Source organism: Nilaparvata lugens, chromosome 1, assembly GCF_014356525.2.
Source record: "Nilaparvata lugens isolate BPH chromosome 1, ASM1435652v1, whole genome shotgun sequence".
NCBI lineage: Eukaryota > Metazoa > Arthropoda > Insecta > Hemiptera > Delphacidae > Nilaparvata > Nilaparvata lugens.
Window position 1 is genome coordinate 14512573 of NC_052504.1, and position 13352 is coordinate 14525924.

Genomic DNA, 13352 nt, shown 5'->3' on the forward strand with positions numbered 1-13352 from the left:
CATTTAATGATTGCTTAGAGACATGACAAATATCCAAACAACCCTTTTACAGGAGGTCAGTGAATGCAATGAAATGAATGAATGAATGAATGAGAATGAATTGCCTCTTGTGTTAGAGAATAGATAACAAAAAATACGCTTTTGAAACTAGAGTCAAACAGCTATTCATCTTTTTCTGTGAAATTGTGCTTGTAATATGCAAAAGATGAAAGGAAAAATAGGATACAGGATAGGACCTACAGCATACAACTACTGTTGTCAATGAGTTTACTATCTTTCTTGATCGGAAAAGAGTGGAAAAGCATACGAAAATGCTGAATTGGAGAGAGTTTCAACCAAGTTACAACCTTGTATAATGTTACATCTCTATTACTTTGGGCATGTTCGAGAGGGCATCATTGGGAAATCTAAGCGCTTCCTTTTTGGAACTGTGATCGTAATATGATATCGTAAATGATATCGTATCATCGTAAACAACGTTTTTGCAATCCACTGTAACAATAATTCGGGCCAAAATTTTGTATGAAATCAGTAGGAAAGTGCTTCCTTTTTAACTCTTAATGTTTAAACATAATTACGGTAAATTACGTATTTTGAAATGTGAAATGATGGGAAATTAAATGCCTGATCTTAACCAGAATGAGACCAATCTTTATGTGTGTATTTGAAGACAAAATGATTAAATCAATCAATCAAATCAGTATTCATTAAATTCCTAGAATCTAAAAATTATATTTCAATTTTGAGTAGGCTTAGCCAGGAACGAATTCAAGGATAGATACTATAGACGTTGAAAGCTTCTATCTTCAATTTTTTATCAAAATATAATAAAATATATAGTTTTTCTAGTTGAAATATCATTAGAGTCTAGAGTATATAAAAGTTATACTCCTCTATAACAACCTTCCCCCTTCCGAAACACGGACTTTAACCCGCTCCTGACAGAAGCATAGCAGCATCTGTACCGTATTTGACACTTGAATATACCTTCCAGCAGCGTCTGTATTTGCTAAAAGAATATATTTTCTACTTGGAAATAAATAGGTTAAATTTTGTAGTCGACTCATATTCGGTAACATCAAAATATAAAATTGAAATAAATTACTGTGTCATCTGTGTGTTGAGCTTTTTCTTCAGATATCCTTAAATTTCTCGAATATGGGTCTCAGTCTGAATTTGTTACGGAATAAATAGTTCTATCGGAAGTTGGCGACTGGGAAGAACCGGTAGGCGTCTAGGAAGCGACCAAATTTTGTTTACTTTCTTCGGTTGTCAAAAATAATTTAGGTAATTTAGGGAGCGTTGGTTGGTTTGCGGCCACTCCCCATTACCTCCCACCCCTCCCTAATTCGGTTAGCAATTAGCATGCGGTGGTCGTCCTCCTCCTCCTTCTCATCTTCTTCTTACGCGGCTGCCTCCATAATCGGTGTCCAAATAACTGTTGTTATTCTGGGCCACTGCCGGGTTGAGCTGACAAGTGACTACTACCTGTAAGTGTGCCGGTCGCCCTGAACCCTCATTTCCTATTTGAGCCCATTTTTCGCGTGGAAACATTCTAATCACTTTTATAATAAGCGGTGACCACATTTTCAAAGTCCACTGTCGCTGCCACACCCTTCTTCTGCCGCAGGAAACACTTTGTTGCTTCAATATCTTTCGATTATATCAAATCAAATTCTCTATTTGCCATGCAATTTTCAATTTATATCAGTGGAGATTTCAATATGTACTAAGTATTCAAACATCAGTTTTTCAAGGCTTCTGTTTTCATGCAATTCTGAGATTTGAGATTCGAATGCAATCTAATACCTTATGAACAATATTGACGGAATAAACTGTCGTTTAAAAGTCTGCTTGTAATCGGCCGACTCTATAGTCAACTGCACGAAAATAGTCCAATGTAAATTGGAAAGGACATTCTGATGCAATTTTCTCTTCTAAGGGCCGTTTGCACAGTGACAGTTTAAACTAAATTTAATTTTAAACTTGTTTCATTTTGAGTTAAAGCCACCAGCTGATTAAATCCAGTTTAAGCTTTGACTGTGCAAACGGCCCCAAGTAGTAGCCAGAATTTTCAAGTAGAATTCCTACAGCAAAAATATTGTAATTATGAATTCACTTGTTAAGACAATGTCCCGCAATGAAAGGCTGTTCTACTTTATATTATATGAATTCAGGGATTTCAGCGAAGGGAAAATTTATGCTGGTACAGTCCCACTGAAATTTTTAGCAATATTGTTCATGCAGGAAATTGCTCATTCATATCAAAAATTAAATCAAGCCATTATGTCATCTCAACAAATGAGAATCTCATTTTTTCACAGTATTTTTCTCATGGATAAAATCAAAAATCAATGGCTTATAATTATGTAACAATGAAAACTTCACCGAAATGAAACTAGTCTACACCATTTAGAGGAAACCCAAACCTTTGAGTTGAAAACTAAAGTTCAGGAAGAACTAATCACTTCTTCATTTCAGCTATTTATCTCTCCATTGGTCCATTCATGAAATCATCATGAATAGAAATTCATTAATCCCCTCATAGGTTAAAAATACTTATATAAAGTTGCCTTTGAAAATAATCATTTTAAGATTCTAAAGCGTTGATAAATGATTTTTAATCAATAATTTTTTGAATGACTCAAGTTAGTGATAGTGTTTTTTATTTTGTTGTATTGCTGATGTAAACAATAAAACTTGAAACTTGAACTTGAATATATGTTTGGAGAGGGAAGACATTACTCAAATTTCAAAGTTGAGAATTGACTTTTCTCGGAGGAAGAGAAATTTCTCTCAAATTTCTAAATTGAGGTACTCAAATTTCCAAGTTGAGAATTGACTTTTCTTGAACGTACCTGCAATTATCTCATCAAGTATCTCAATAAAAAAAGTATTAATCTATGAACTGTCCTAGTGACAAATTCGGTTTAATCGATTATTTGCATTTCATTCATCAAAGTGCAAATAGCATACAGCATAGGCATGCATAGATTTCGCAATGACTGCAGACAAAACACTGATAATCTAGTCAGGTGTATGCATGTGCGCCATTCTACAACACTGCTTCCGGAAACACAACGGATACAATCGGAATCGGAATAGGTATTTGAAACTAGTAATCGTGTTCGCACATGGAGAGGGGCAGGATGATGGGGGGGAGGTGTAGCCCGGTCACGCGGTCTCTAGGTCACACAAGGCGACGCGCGCATCTCATTGACAGTGGCCGAGTAGACGCGAGACGCAAGACCGGTCTCTCATTCCATTAACGAACAGGTCACGTGATACGAGGATGAAGACAGAGATGGAGTAACCCGGGTCACTCGGCCAAATGCCTCCCTCCTCACCCCTCAATCAACCACCAATAACTAAAACAAACCGTGCCGGCAGCCGGCAAATATCTCTGGAGAAACTTGTCAGTTTGTTAATCTACGTTTACCCCCCCCCCTACCATCCTTCCTAGTTCATTCTTCAACTGAAATCACCGTCGTTAAAGCTCTCGTCCTCTCGCCGGCGAGTCTCAAGACTAATCGAAATTTAAAACATGGTCATAAATATGACTGTCGCTATTCAATTTTCTCAGCCATAACGTACCGTATTGTATTTTTCAGCAAAGTTTCCTGTCCTCCAAGTTTATTCTTAGAACAGTGTTAATCTTTAAACAGAATCGAGGATGCGGTCAGTTCAATATGTCAAGTTTTGAATAGAAACCTATATTTTCCTGTACAAAAATGTGTCATTCTAGAAATTTTAGTTATCGAGTTTTGAATAGAATCCCGTATTTTACTATAAAAAATTTGTCATTCTAGGAATTTCAATTACCTCTCAATAACTAAATAAAAGTTATTTAACTCTAAATAACTATTACCAAACGCCACGAAGTGCATCGTGATCTAAATTGTAATTCACTCCTCACGCTATCAATTCTCAGATTTGTTTGTAACACGATATATTTGTTAAATGTTGCAGTGCTGTGAAGAAGTGGAAGTAGTGGAAGCTGTGTCAGGCGGCAGTGACCAGATAGCACAGGAGTCTGTGAGCAAGGAGGCAAGTCGACCGCTGCTACTCAAGCCATACCACGGCGCACTGCCCCCACCTCCGCAGCCCTATCACGGACCACCCCCGCCATTACCACCCCCAGACGCCATCGAGAAGCTGGACGCCTGGCCGGTGTCAGCGCCCGACATGCCAAAGATCGTCAGTCTGGATGTCAAGTGTGAGAAGAACTCGATGAAGGTGTTTGTCGGATTCGATAAGCCGTTCTACGGGGTTGTTTTTAGTAAAGGCCATTACAGCAACGCGGACTGCGTGCACTTGCCAGCCGGGCTGGGCCGAACGGCGGCCAACTTCGAGATCGGCATCCACGCGTGCGGCACGGCAGGCAACACCGAGAACGGCCTCTACGGCTACGGCGCCGACTCCGGCTCGGGCACCTACTTCGAGAACATCATCGTCGTGCAGTACGACCCACAGGTGCAGGAGGTCTGGGACCAGGCCCGCAAGCTGCGCTGCACCTGGCACGACCAGTACGAGAAGTCGGTTACGTTCCGGCCATTCCCGGTCGACATGCTCGACGTGGTGCGAGCCGACTTCGCCGGCGACAACGTCGGCTGCTGGATGCAGATTCAGGTCGGCAAGGGACCATGGGCCAGTGAGGTCTCCGGCCTTGTCAAGATCGGCCAGACTATGACCATGGTGCTAGCTATCAAGGATGACGATTCCAAGTTCGATATGCTTGTCAGGAACTGCATGGCTCATGACGGAAAACGGGCTCCGATACAGCTGGTTGACAGACAGGGTTGTGTGACAAGGCCGAAGCTTATGTCTAGGTTCACCAAGATAAAGAACTTTGGCGCATCGGCTTCAGTGCTGTCCTACGCTCACTTCCAAGCATTCAAGTTCCCAGACTCGATGGAGGTGCACTTCCAGTGTACAATTCAGATATGTCGCTACCAGTGCCCCGACCAGTGCTCATCGGGACACGTAGAGGCTGACTCGTACGGACCGCCGCCTCCGCCCCAGCGCGTCGTGCTCGATGGCTACCGGCCAAGGGACGAGCGTAGGGTGAGACGCCACCGTCGCGACGCCTCCGAGGAGGTGGGCGTCAACCGCATCATCCGCGTGGTGTCCACCGGCGACCTCACCTTCTCTCTGGACGACTCCAACACGACCGCCCCCACCATGGTGTTCCCGGCTGATGCGCCCAGCCACGCCGGGGTCATCTGCATGACGACGCCTGGCTTTGCGGCCACCCTCGCCCTCCTGCTCGCCGTCCTTGTCATCTCTTGTCTGCTCTCTGCCTTTCTTTGCATCCGACTCAGGCTGAGGCTGCGGCCGGCGCCCAAGGCGCTTGCATATCCGGCCCCTGTTCCCGCCCCCGTCCCCACAGTCAAGGTTGCCAAGAGCTGTTTCTACTCGTGAAAAACCAGTGGCCTAACAAGCAATGGGCTGAATCTAATACACATGAAGGACCTCAACCCTCCTATATAATGCTCAATTGAGTTTCACGTATTCTTAAACAAATGTGTACGAATTGAAAACAAAAAACAGTGAAGCTCAATCTAATTTTCTCCCGTACTTTGATCTATCAAGATAGAGAAACTCAGATCATTCTAGAAGTGGAGTTGGAGAAATAATTAATCTATTAAGGCTCGGTTGCATAAAAGCCTATTTAATTTTAATCGTGATTAAATACCACATGAACCAATCAGAGAAGCCTTCTTTTCAAAAAAGACTTCTCTGATTAGTCCCCATGGTATGTAATAAAGATTAAAATATAAAAGGCTTTTGTGCGTGCAACCAGGACTGACTCTAATAAATGAATAGTGCAATTATCAGAAACAATTATTCAAATGCATTCCTAATTGATTGAGCCTATGTAAAAGAATAAGAAGAGTAAATAAATCCACACCCAAATAAAATTTGATTCAGAGTGGATATAAAAGCAACTTTGTTGACTTATTAATGTTTCAAATACAGCTCAACTTGACTGTGCTTCAGATAAAAACCAGTACATTCACAGTTAAATTGTTCCCTTGATAGAAAGATGAGAAGAAGAATGGAACATTAAATATAATTCACAACCAATATTTTTTCCTCGAGAAAAATTATCAATTTTTGATCGACTTAAAAATTGCTCAACAAGAGATTGAGGGGGTGATCACGATCTCCAAGCCACATGAAAAAACTGTTTGCATCAGCAAACTCATTGATCAAATTATAGCGTAGTACTCTTTATATAGGCCTACTGTAGTTTCAGCAAATATTGAACCTGATTCAAAATTCAATTTTATCTGATCATTTTCGAAATAATTTCTATTAGCATTTTTTTGCTTGTAATCAACATTCTTGATCCTCAAAAGTGAAGTTTTGATTCATTTAGTGAAAATGAATCAAATTTCATGTGGGTTAGAGATCAGATCGATTAAATCAAAAGTATATTGAGATAATTTTGGAAATTATTGTCATGAATATGACGGTGGTAATGAATTTGTAAGAATAGGAGAAGCAATATTATGAGAGCTGTATTCTATGGAAGACAGTCTTATAATACAAATATTATATGCTCTATGTCCATTCTTTAAAGCAGAAGTAGAAGAAGAAAGTAAGACTAATAGAGGAAATGAATAAGTTATTCCATCCAAAATACTGTGAAACAGAAAATCAAGTTTCACGTGTCCAAGTTGTCGAGTGATAGAGAGAGAGCACTTCTCAATAAAGTTTTTCTAAACGGCTGTATCAAGCAAATCTCTTAGAATATAAATCGTTGAATGTAAACCCTGCCATTTGTGAATTTAAATTAATTTTCATTTCTTTAGAGTAGTTATTTTTAACTTGAAATCAAATTATTGTAATATAATAACAGTATGGGGGTTCTGGTAAAATTACAATCAATTTATTTTAACTATTAATTGATAAGTTATTCATCACGATGAATAATAATCTTTGTAATGAGAGATTTAGTAGATTGATTCTTCAATCAAAATATTTATTTGTTTTTATAAACTATTATTTATTATAGATTACTTATAATGTAAAAATAATGTAAAAGGCTACTCTATCAAAACTGCTGCATTTTTAGAGTAGACCTATATGTATTTGACAGCCTCAATGAATATAAGAGATGTTTCAGTAATTACATAATTTTCACTAGATTTGAATAGCCGAAATAGTTTCACAGCATACAAAAACATTTATCCTCAAGTTAGAGCAGATTATTTTATAGGTCAATGATCTGTGAGCTTTTACGTTGAAGGCTTACAAGATAAATCAACAGTACGATGTATTCTATTTATTACAATCCGACGAATGAATCGTTTCCAAGATTTGTCACTCATATCCAATGAATAGTAATCCATCAGGGTATTTGTTTTTTAGTGAAGTTTTGTTTCAAGCAAAGCTAATTTTGATATTAAGTCTTGGCATAATACTGAAATGTCATGTTACCTTCATTGTAATCAACTTTTTCAAATAAAAGTTGAAAATGTCAAGTTAATGCTCAAACCTCCCAATAATTATCTAGTTGAATAGATTTAGGTTTGTAAATACAGATTAATATCTAACTTTTAAGGGGAAGCTAATAAGATTCAAGTGGTAGAAACGTGATTTTATTGGCTTGATATGTTCAACCTGTGTGAATTTTTGGGTAAGGTATAACAAACTATCAAGCTTTTTTGTGCAATAATAAACATTAGATAATTTACTATCCATTCATGGAACTTGATTATCATTATGAGCGACTGTTAACTAAACTGGAGAGTTCTAAAATCATTAAACAAGGAGTATACATGTTTAACAAGTTGAGATTATATTTTTATATTTTGTGGAAGTTTCTAATAAATATTGTATTAAATTGATTTCATTAATAATGCATTTTTTGCTCAATAACAACAGATATAGCTATGTTTTGTAGAATAGCAAATTCCCTATGGAGAATCCATGTTAACGCATTTGGATTATTTAAATTTGATTATAATTATTGTTTTTTTTTCTCTCGGGAAATGTTTCTATATATTGTTTTAGTATTGGAGAAGAACAGGAGATTGTTAGATACCGGTACCGTACTCTTTGTGATTTTACGTACTAAATTATTCTAAATCATCATACAAATATCATTTACACAGATATTCACATAGGTTGAATGGCTACTTAGTTTTAGTGAATATATGTATTTCTAATTTATTTAAATTGTATTGTTGTAATGTAGTATTTATTCAATTTGCTAGAGTGAACGTGCATTTATTTAGTGTGTTTTTCATAAGAAGTGTGAGTGAGTTAGATTAATTTACTGGTATATTGTATTAACAAAACCTATAAACCATTTGAATAGGCTGAACCTCAGGTTATTTCGTTTGGAATAAGTACATAATTCCAATATTCTTGTTACTGTCACTCAGCTAATAAATTTGAACGGATTAGCTGAACAAATCCCAAAATAAACTTCTACCGCATGGAAACTGTCGGTACAAATAAATGTATCCAGAATAGACTACTTGAAGATGCTAATTTCTCTGGGTGATGGAAAATCACATTAAAAATTGCAAATACTTTCAGGTAAAAGATTTATTATTGACAATATAATACAGGAATTAAGAAAATACCGTACCAAAAAACCTGAAACATTTACAGCCACAACATTTTAGAGAGCAATAAGAATATAAAAAAGTTATATCCACATTTAATTGCTAAGAATTTACAGAACTGATTGGATTGCTTCCGAGGAAAACACTATTGATTATGGAAAACCCAAGGCATTCCAATCTGGAATTCGGAATCCAACTAAAATTACAATGCTAATTGGATGCACTCTAAGCAATGGAACAATAACAAAAAATATAATTTCACATGTATTTTGATCTTGTAATCATTTAATACGCATTATTAATTTCAAACGGAATTCCAAATAACTGACAACGGTTATAATTAACCATAAATATTATAATTAATTGGATTGATAATTCATTAAAATCAAACTAATGTCTTGACATTTTTTGTCTGTCATGAGCCTGGCAAAAGGCTGTATTGCTGGAACATTAGCTTAAAACTGATAGCTTAGAACTAAGACGGTGATAAAGTAGTGAGGACAAACATGTAGAAGACAACAACAACTGTATATTCTTAGAAAATCCCATTCTAATAAGATTGCAATCTACAATGAAATCAAACAAATAGAGAATATTCACAAAATAATAATTATAAAATGAAATCAAAAGACTTGAAAAATGACAACGAAAACCAAATGAGTTTTCCATCTGATAAGAAATATAAAAATCAAAACCAAAACTTCGAGCTTTAGAAAAATCAAAATAATAAATATACTAAGTCAAATAATCAAATACTTACATTTCATGTTTAATCGTTGTTTTTGTTGGTAGAATTTTATTATCGTTATTTACACAGTATCTATTTATTTATTTATTGTATGAAGTGCCTTTTAAGAGCTAACCATGTTTGAATGAGCTGTGGAAGCTGTATGATGGAATGTTTTCTATTAAATTGTTATTTTCAAACTTGTTTCAAGTTATTGATTCCAATCCCTGCATGCACTTGAAATATAACCAATATTCATATATAGTTCACCTCTTTCTAAAATAAGAATTCACGGCAATTCTGCTCGATCACGAACAATAAACATTTAATAAATATTGAGCGCATTTTCTCGGTAAAAGAAATTGTTTTATTTTAACCTAACAAGAAAAACATGATTGAATACTGGAAACATTTTGTAGTTTATCTTCTCAATTAACTTGTGCACACAACTGTATATAATCTACTACTATAGAAATTATATTTCCATCATGTACAAAACTAGTCGTAAGGATAAACTACTTCTCGATTATTAAATAAATAAATAATTAATAGAAATACTTATTATAATGATAGGGACGTTTTCATTATCATAGGCAAATCTTCATAGTTCAACTTGTGCCATATAACTAAAACGGTAAGGCGGACAATTTTGTATACTCGTGGAAAAATACTTTTAATTGCAATCCACAACGTGATCGCAAAAAATAGAGAATCATTTACAAATACATTTTTACGTTTAACAATACATCAATACATTCTCACGTTTAACACCACATTTTCACGTTTAACACCATTTTCATATTTAACACCAAATTTTCATATTTAACACACACACCACATTTTCAATACTACTAGAAATTAAATGACTAAAAAAGCTAAATAATTGATGACAACCAAGTATTCGCAGTTCATTACTCACGATTATTTGAAATCACATTTAGACATTTTCAAAGATTTTAGATGTTATCGATATCCGAGTCCGAGAAATCTGATCCTCCTCCAAATTCATCGTCCATTAGATCACTGTTTTCATGGGAGATGAGTTGAGCTATGCACCTGCAAAAATATAAATAAGATCATAACATATTTTCAAATTTAATACAGTACTTGAATGCCGTATAATGGATACTCTTCCAAACATTAGCATATCAATAAAATTTATTGATATAATATAATATTTAATATTAACTGAATTCTAAAGTCAAAAATCATTTTTCCACATCTTTTATGTCAAGTAGTTAACCTACTAATTTTTTTTCAAATGACGATTGATAAAAATCGAAATAATATGCTGTAACATAATCACAATTTTCTAATAATTATTAATAGAATTAAATTCTTAATTAACGATGCTATAAAAAACTATCAAGACTCGCTTCTGTGAATATCGTGAAAAAATAAATAGCTGGAAGGAAATTCGATGAACGCTACAATATATATGGAAATAGTTATTGTATATCTAGAGTGAAAAGTACGACTTTTTCTCCCTGTGGGAAAAAGTTTGAAGCCCGAGGCGAAGCCGAGAGCAGCAATTTTCCTGAGGGAGAAAAAGTTTCGCTCGTGATGTACACAACATTTTTCCTCCATCTACATTTTTTTATAGAAACTGCAAATAAAATCATTCTAATAACTTACGTATTGGTGACAATGATTACTAACAACATAACCTAAATCTAAAACCTAAAAACCGGTCGTCTGATTGGCACTGCCGATTGCGCTATCTATCGGCAAAAGTTGTAACAATTATATCAGCTGAGCAGCTACCAAAAATGGCTGACTCCAGATCACGCGGTTCAGATTTGAATTGCAGATCAAAAATATTTGTTGGCTGGTATTTTGAATAGAATAAAATATTTTTAAAATTGTATAAATTTTTATCGTCTACTAATATTAAGAATATAATAATTATCATACAAACATATATTTCATGAGTTAATAAAATTTCTGGTTGTGGTATTGAATTCAGTTGACTCAATGACAGACACCTCTATTATGCTTTCTCATCTGAGCTTAGACTTCTAACCTATTACAATGTAAGTTTAAAAATAGAGATGCTCCCCATGTTATTTAAATGGAGTCACTTTTACTCCCTAGGGAGTTTTTCTGTTTTTTACTACCGAGAGCGAAAAAGTGACACTTTAGTATTAGGTTTCAGGGGGTAAAGTAAGTACTTTAGACAGTAGGTGGAGGAAAAAAATATTTTCTATTTTAGTAATAATAATGTGGAATATTTATTCTATGTTTGGTTTTGAAGCATCTAAATTTAAAAATCTACTTTGTGAAAATAATTAAGTACTGAAAATTCTGTGAAGTGAACAACGACAAGACGACCTATTTCGGACTATGTGTAACCTTATCTAAATTTGGAAGAGGAATAGCACAAGGTTACCTTATTTTTTCTCTCCTTATCATTTCTATTATGTACTCATTGTATGAATAAATAAATAAAATAAATAAATATTCTGATATCTGGCCGATTTGGCTAAGGCCCAAAATACGAGCGCTAATTCCGCGGCGTTTTTAACGACGCGTTAACTGGGCAATGGTACTTCTATAGTGGTCTGATGATCTAATGGCCGGCAATCAAGAGGTGCTGGGGGTACGAACCCCACCGGGGCAATGTATTTTCAAGTAGAAAATGTGGTCTAATTCTAGTCTGATTCTGCCGGAGGTCCATGCGCGGAGCCTCCTAGCCAGACAGATAAGGCGAGCGAAACGAGCCCGCCCTCTAGTATACGATAAATATGAAGTGATCACAAAAGAATGTAAACTACTTTGAAGTAAATGGCAAAGGTATAACTTTCTCATGCAAAAATACTCACCCTAAAACAAGGACTTCTTCAGTATCTAAGTTCCAATCAATAACTCCAGGGTTCGAGATTTTTTGCTCAAGAATCCAATCTAATCTCATACGTAAGTCCTGAAAAATAAAATACTGTATGACAGTATCACCATAGAGCAGGTTTATAATTCTAGGGTTAAAATCATATAGGGCCGATTTCAGAGCTTGGGATTCAGCAGGTCTATAATTCTAGGGTTAAAATCATATAGGGCCGGTTTCAGCTAAATCCTAGACTTTAAACAGCTGGAGTCAGAAAATTAGCTTTCCGAAACGGGGCGTAGTCGTAGTCATAGTCAAAGTCACGTTTAAATTAAATTTCGAAAAACTAGAACACGAAATAAAATGAAGAGAAAATAGTGTAAAGTTTCAGCTATTTTGAATTATTTAGGAATGTTTCATTTCGTCAAGGAAAAACGTTTCCAATTATAGAAATGAGAAAATAAAGATTCATTTTGCTGCAACTATTTACTGCGACTACGCCCCGTTTTGGAAAGCCAATTTTCTGACTCCAGTTGTTTGAAGTCTAGAACTTGCCTAAATCCCGAGCTCGGAAACACCGGCCCATAATGTTATGATGAGCGGATCCATTTCTTGGAATAATAATTTTCCTTGAACACAATAAATTTATTGTAAAGTAAAGTATTGTAAATTCGTATGGTAAGAAGTCTCTTGTGGGAAGGTCCCATCTCGTCTCAATATATAATCTAAGCCGTCAATAGGCCTTAAAACTGTCATACTTCAGCCGGGACCGACAATTTAACGTGCCCATCCGATAACACGGGAATAACCCAGTTAAAACTTTTGGTGATGAGTGGGTTTGAATGCGGGATCTCCAGGTTGCTAAGCAAGCACTCTATCCACTAGACCACGGATCATCACTCCAAAGTAGCAAGGTTGTTTTAAATTAAACTCCTAGCTTCCCGAATTTTTAAAACAGTTTAAATCAAGGTCGGGATAACATTTTATCGATATTTTTTCACTTGTAGACAAGTGGACACATTGAAAGTTACAAGTTTGAAAAAGGTATTTGTTAAGGAATTCAAGTACCAAAACTTAAATAACAGTTAAGAAAGATGAAAAATTCATAAATTTCACTCCACTTGAAATAAGCACACATTTACACAACTTTTAAATTCACACATTATGACTAAGGCTAGGCGCACACCGGTTAGTCAAGACAAGACAAGACTTGAACAAGACA

General features: G+C 35.8%; 2 protein-coding genes across 5 annotated transcripts in view; one reads left to right on the forward strand and one right to left on the reverse strand.

Annotated features, from left to right (window-relative positions):
• LOC111060077 overlaps positions 1–9509 on the forward strand; it is a 48937-nt gene extending 39428 nt beyond the window's left edge. For all 4 annotated transcript variants that reach the window (XM_039431219.1, XM_039431233.1, XM_039431227.1 and 1 more), the window contains one exon: positions 3970–9509. In XM_039431219.1, the coding sequence (XP_039287153.1) occupies positions 3970–5421 (1452 nt within the window). In that variant the 3' untranslated portion in view covers positions 5422–9509. The remainder of the gene's footprint in view (positions 1–3969) is intronic.
• Positions 9092–13352, reverse strand: part of LOC111059065 (ATP-dependent DNA/RNA helicase DHX36) — a 35675-nt gene continuing 31414 nt past the window's right edge. Inside the window, exons 19-20 of the mRNA XM_039431209.1 lie at positions 12132–12229; positions 9092–10365 (exon numbers count right to left, since the gene is read on the reverse strand). Coding sequence (XP_039287143.1) covers positions 10266–10365; positions 12132–12229 — 198 coding nt within the window. The 3' untranslated portion in view covers positions 9092–10265. The remainder of the gene's footprint in view (positions 10366–12131; positions 12230–13352) is intronic.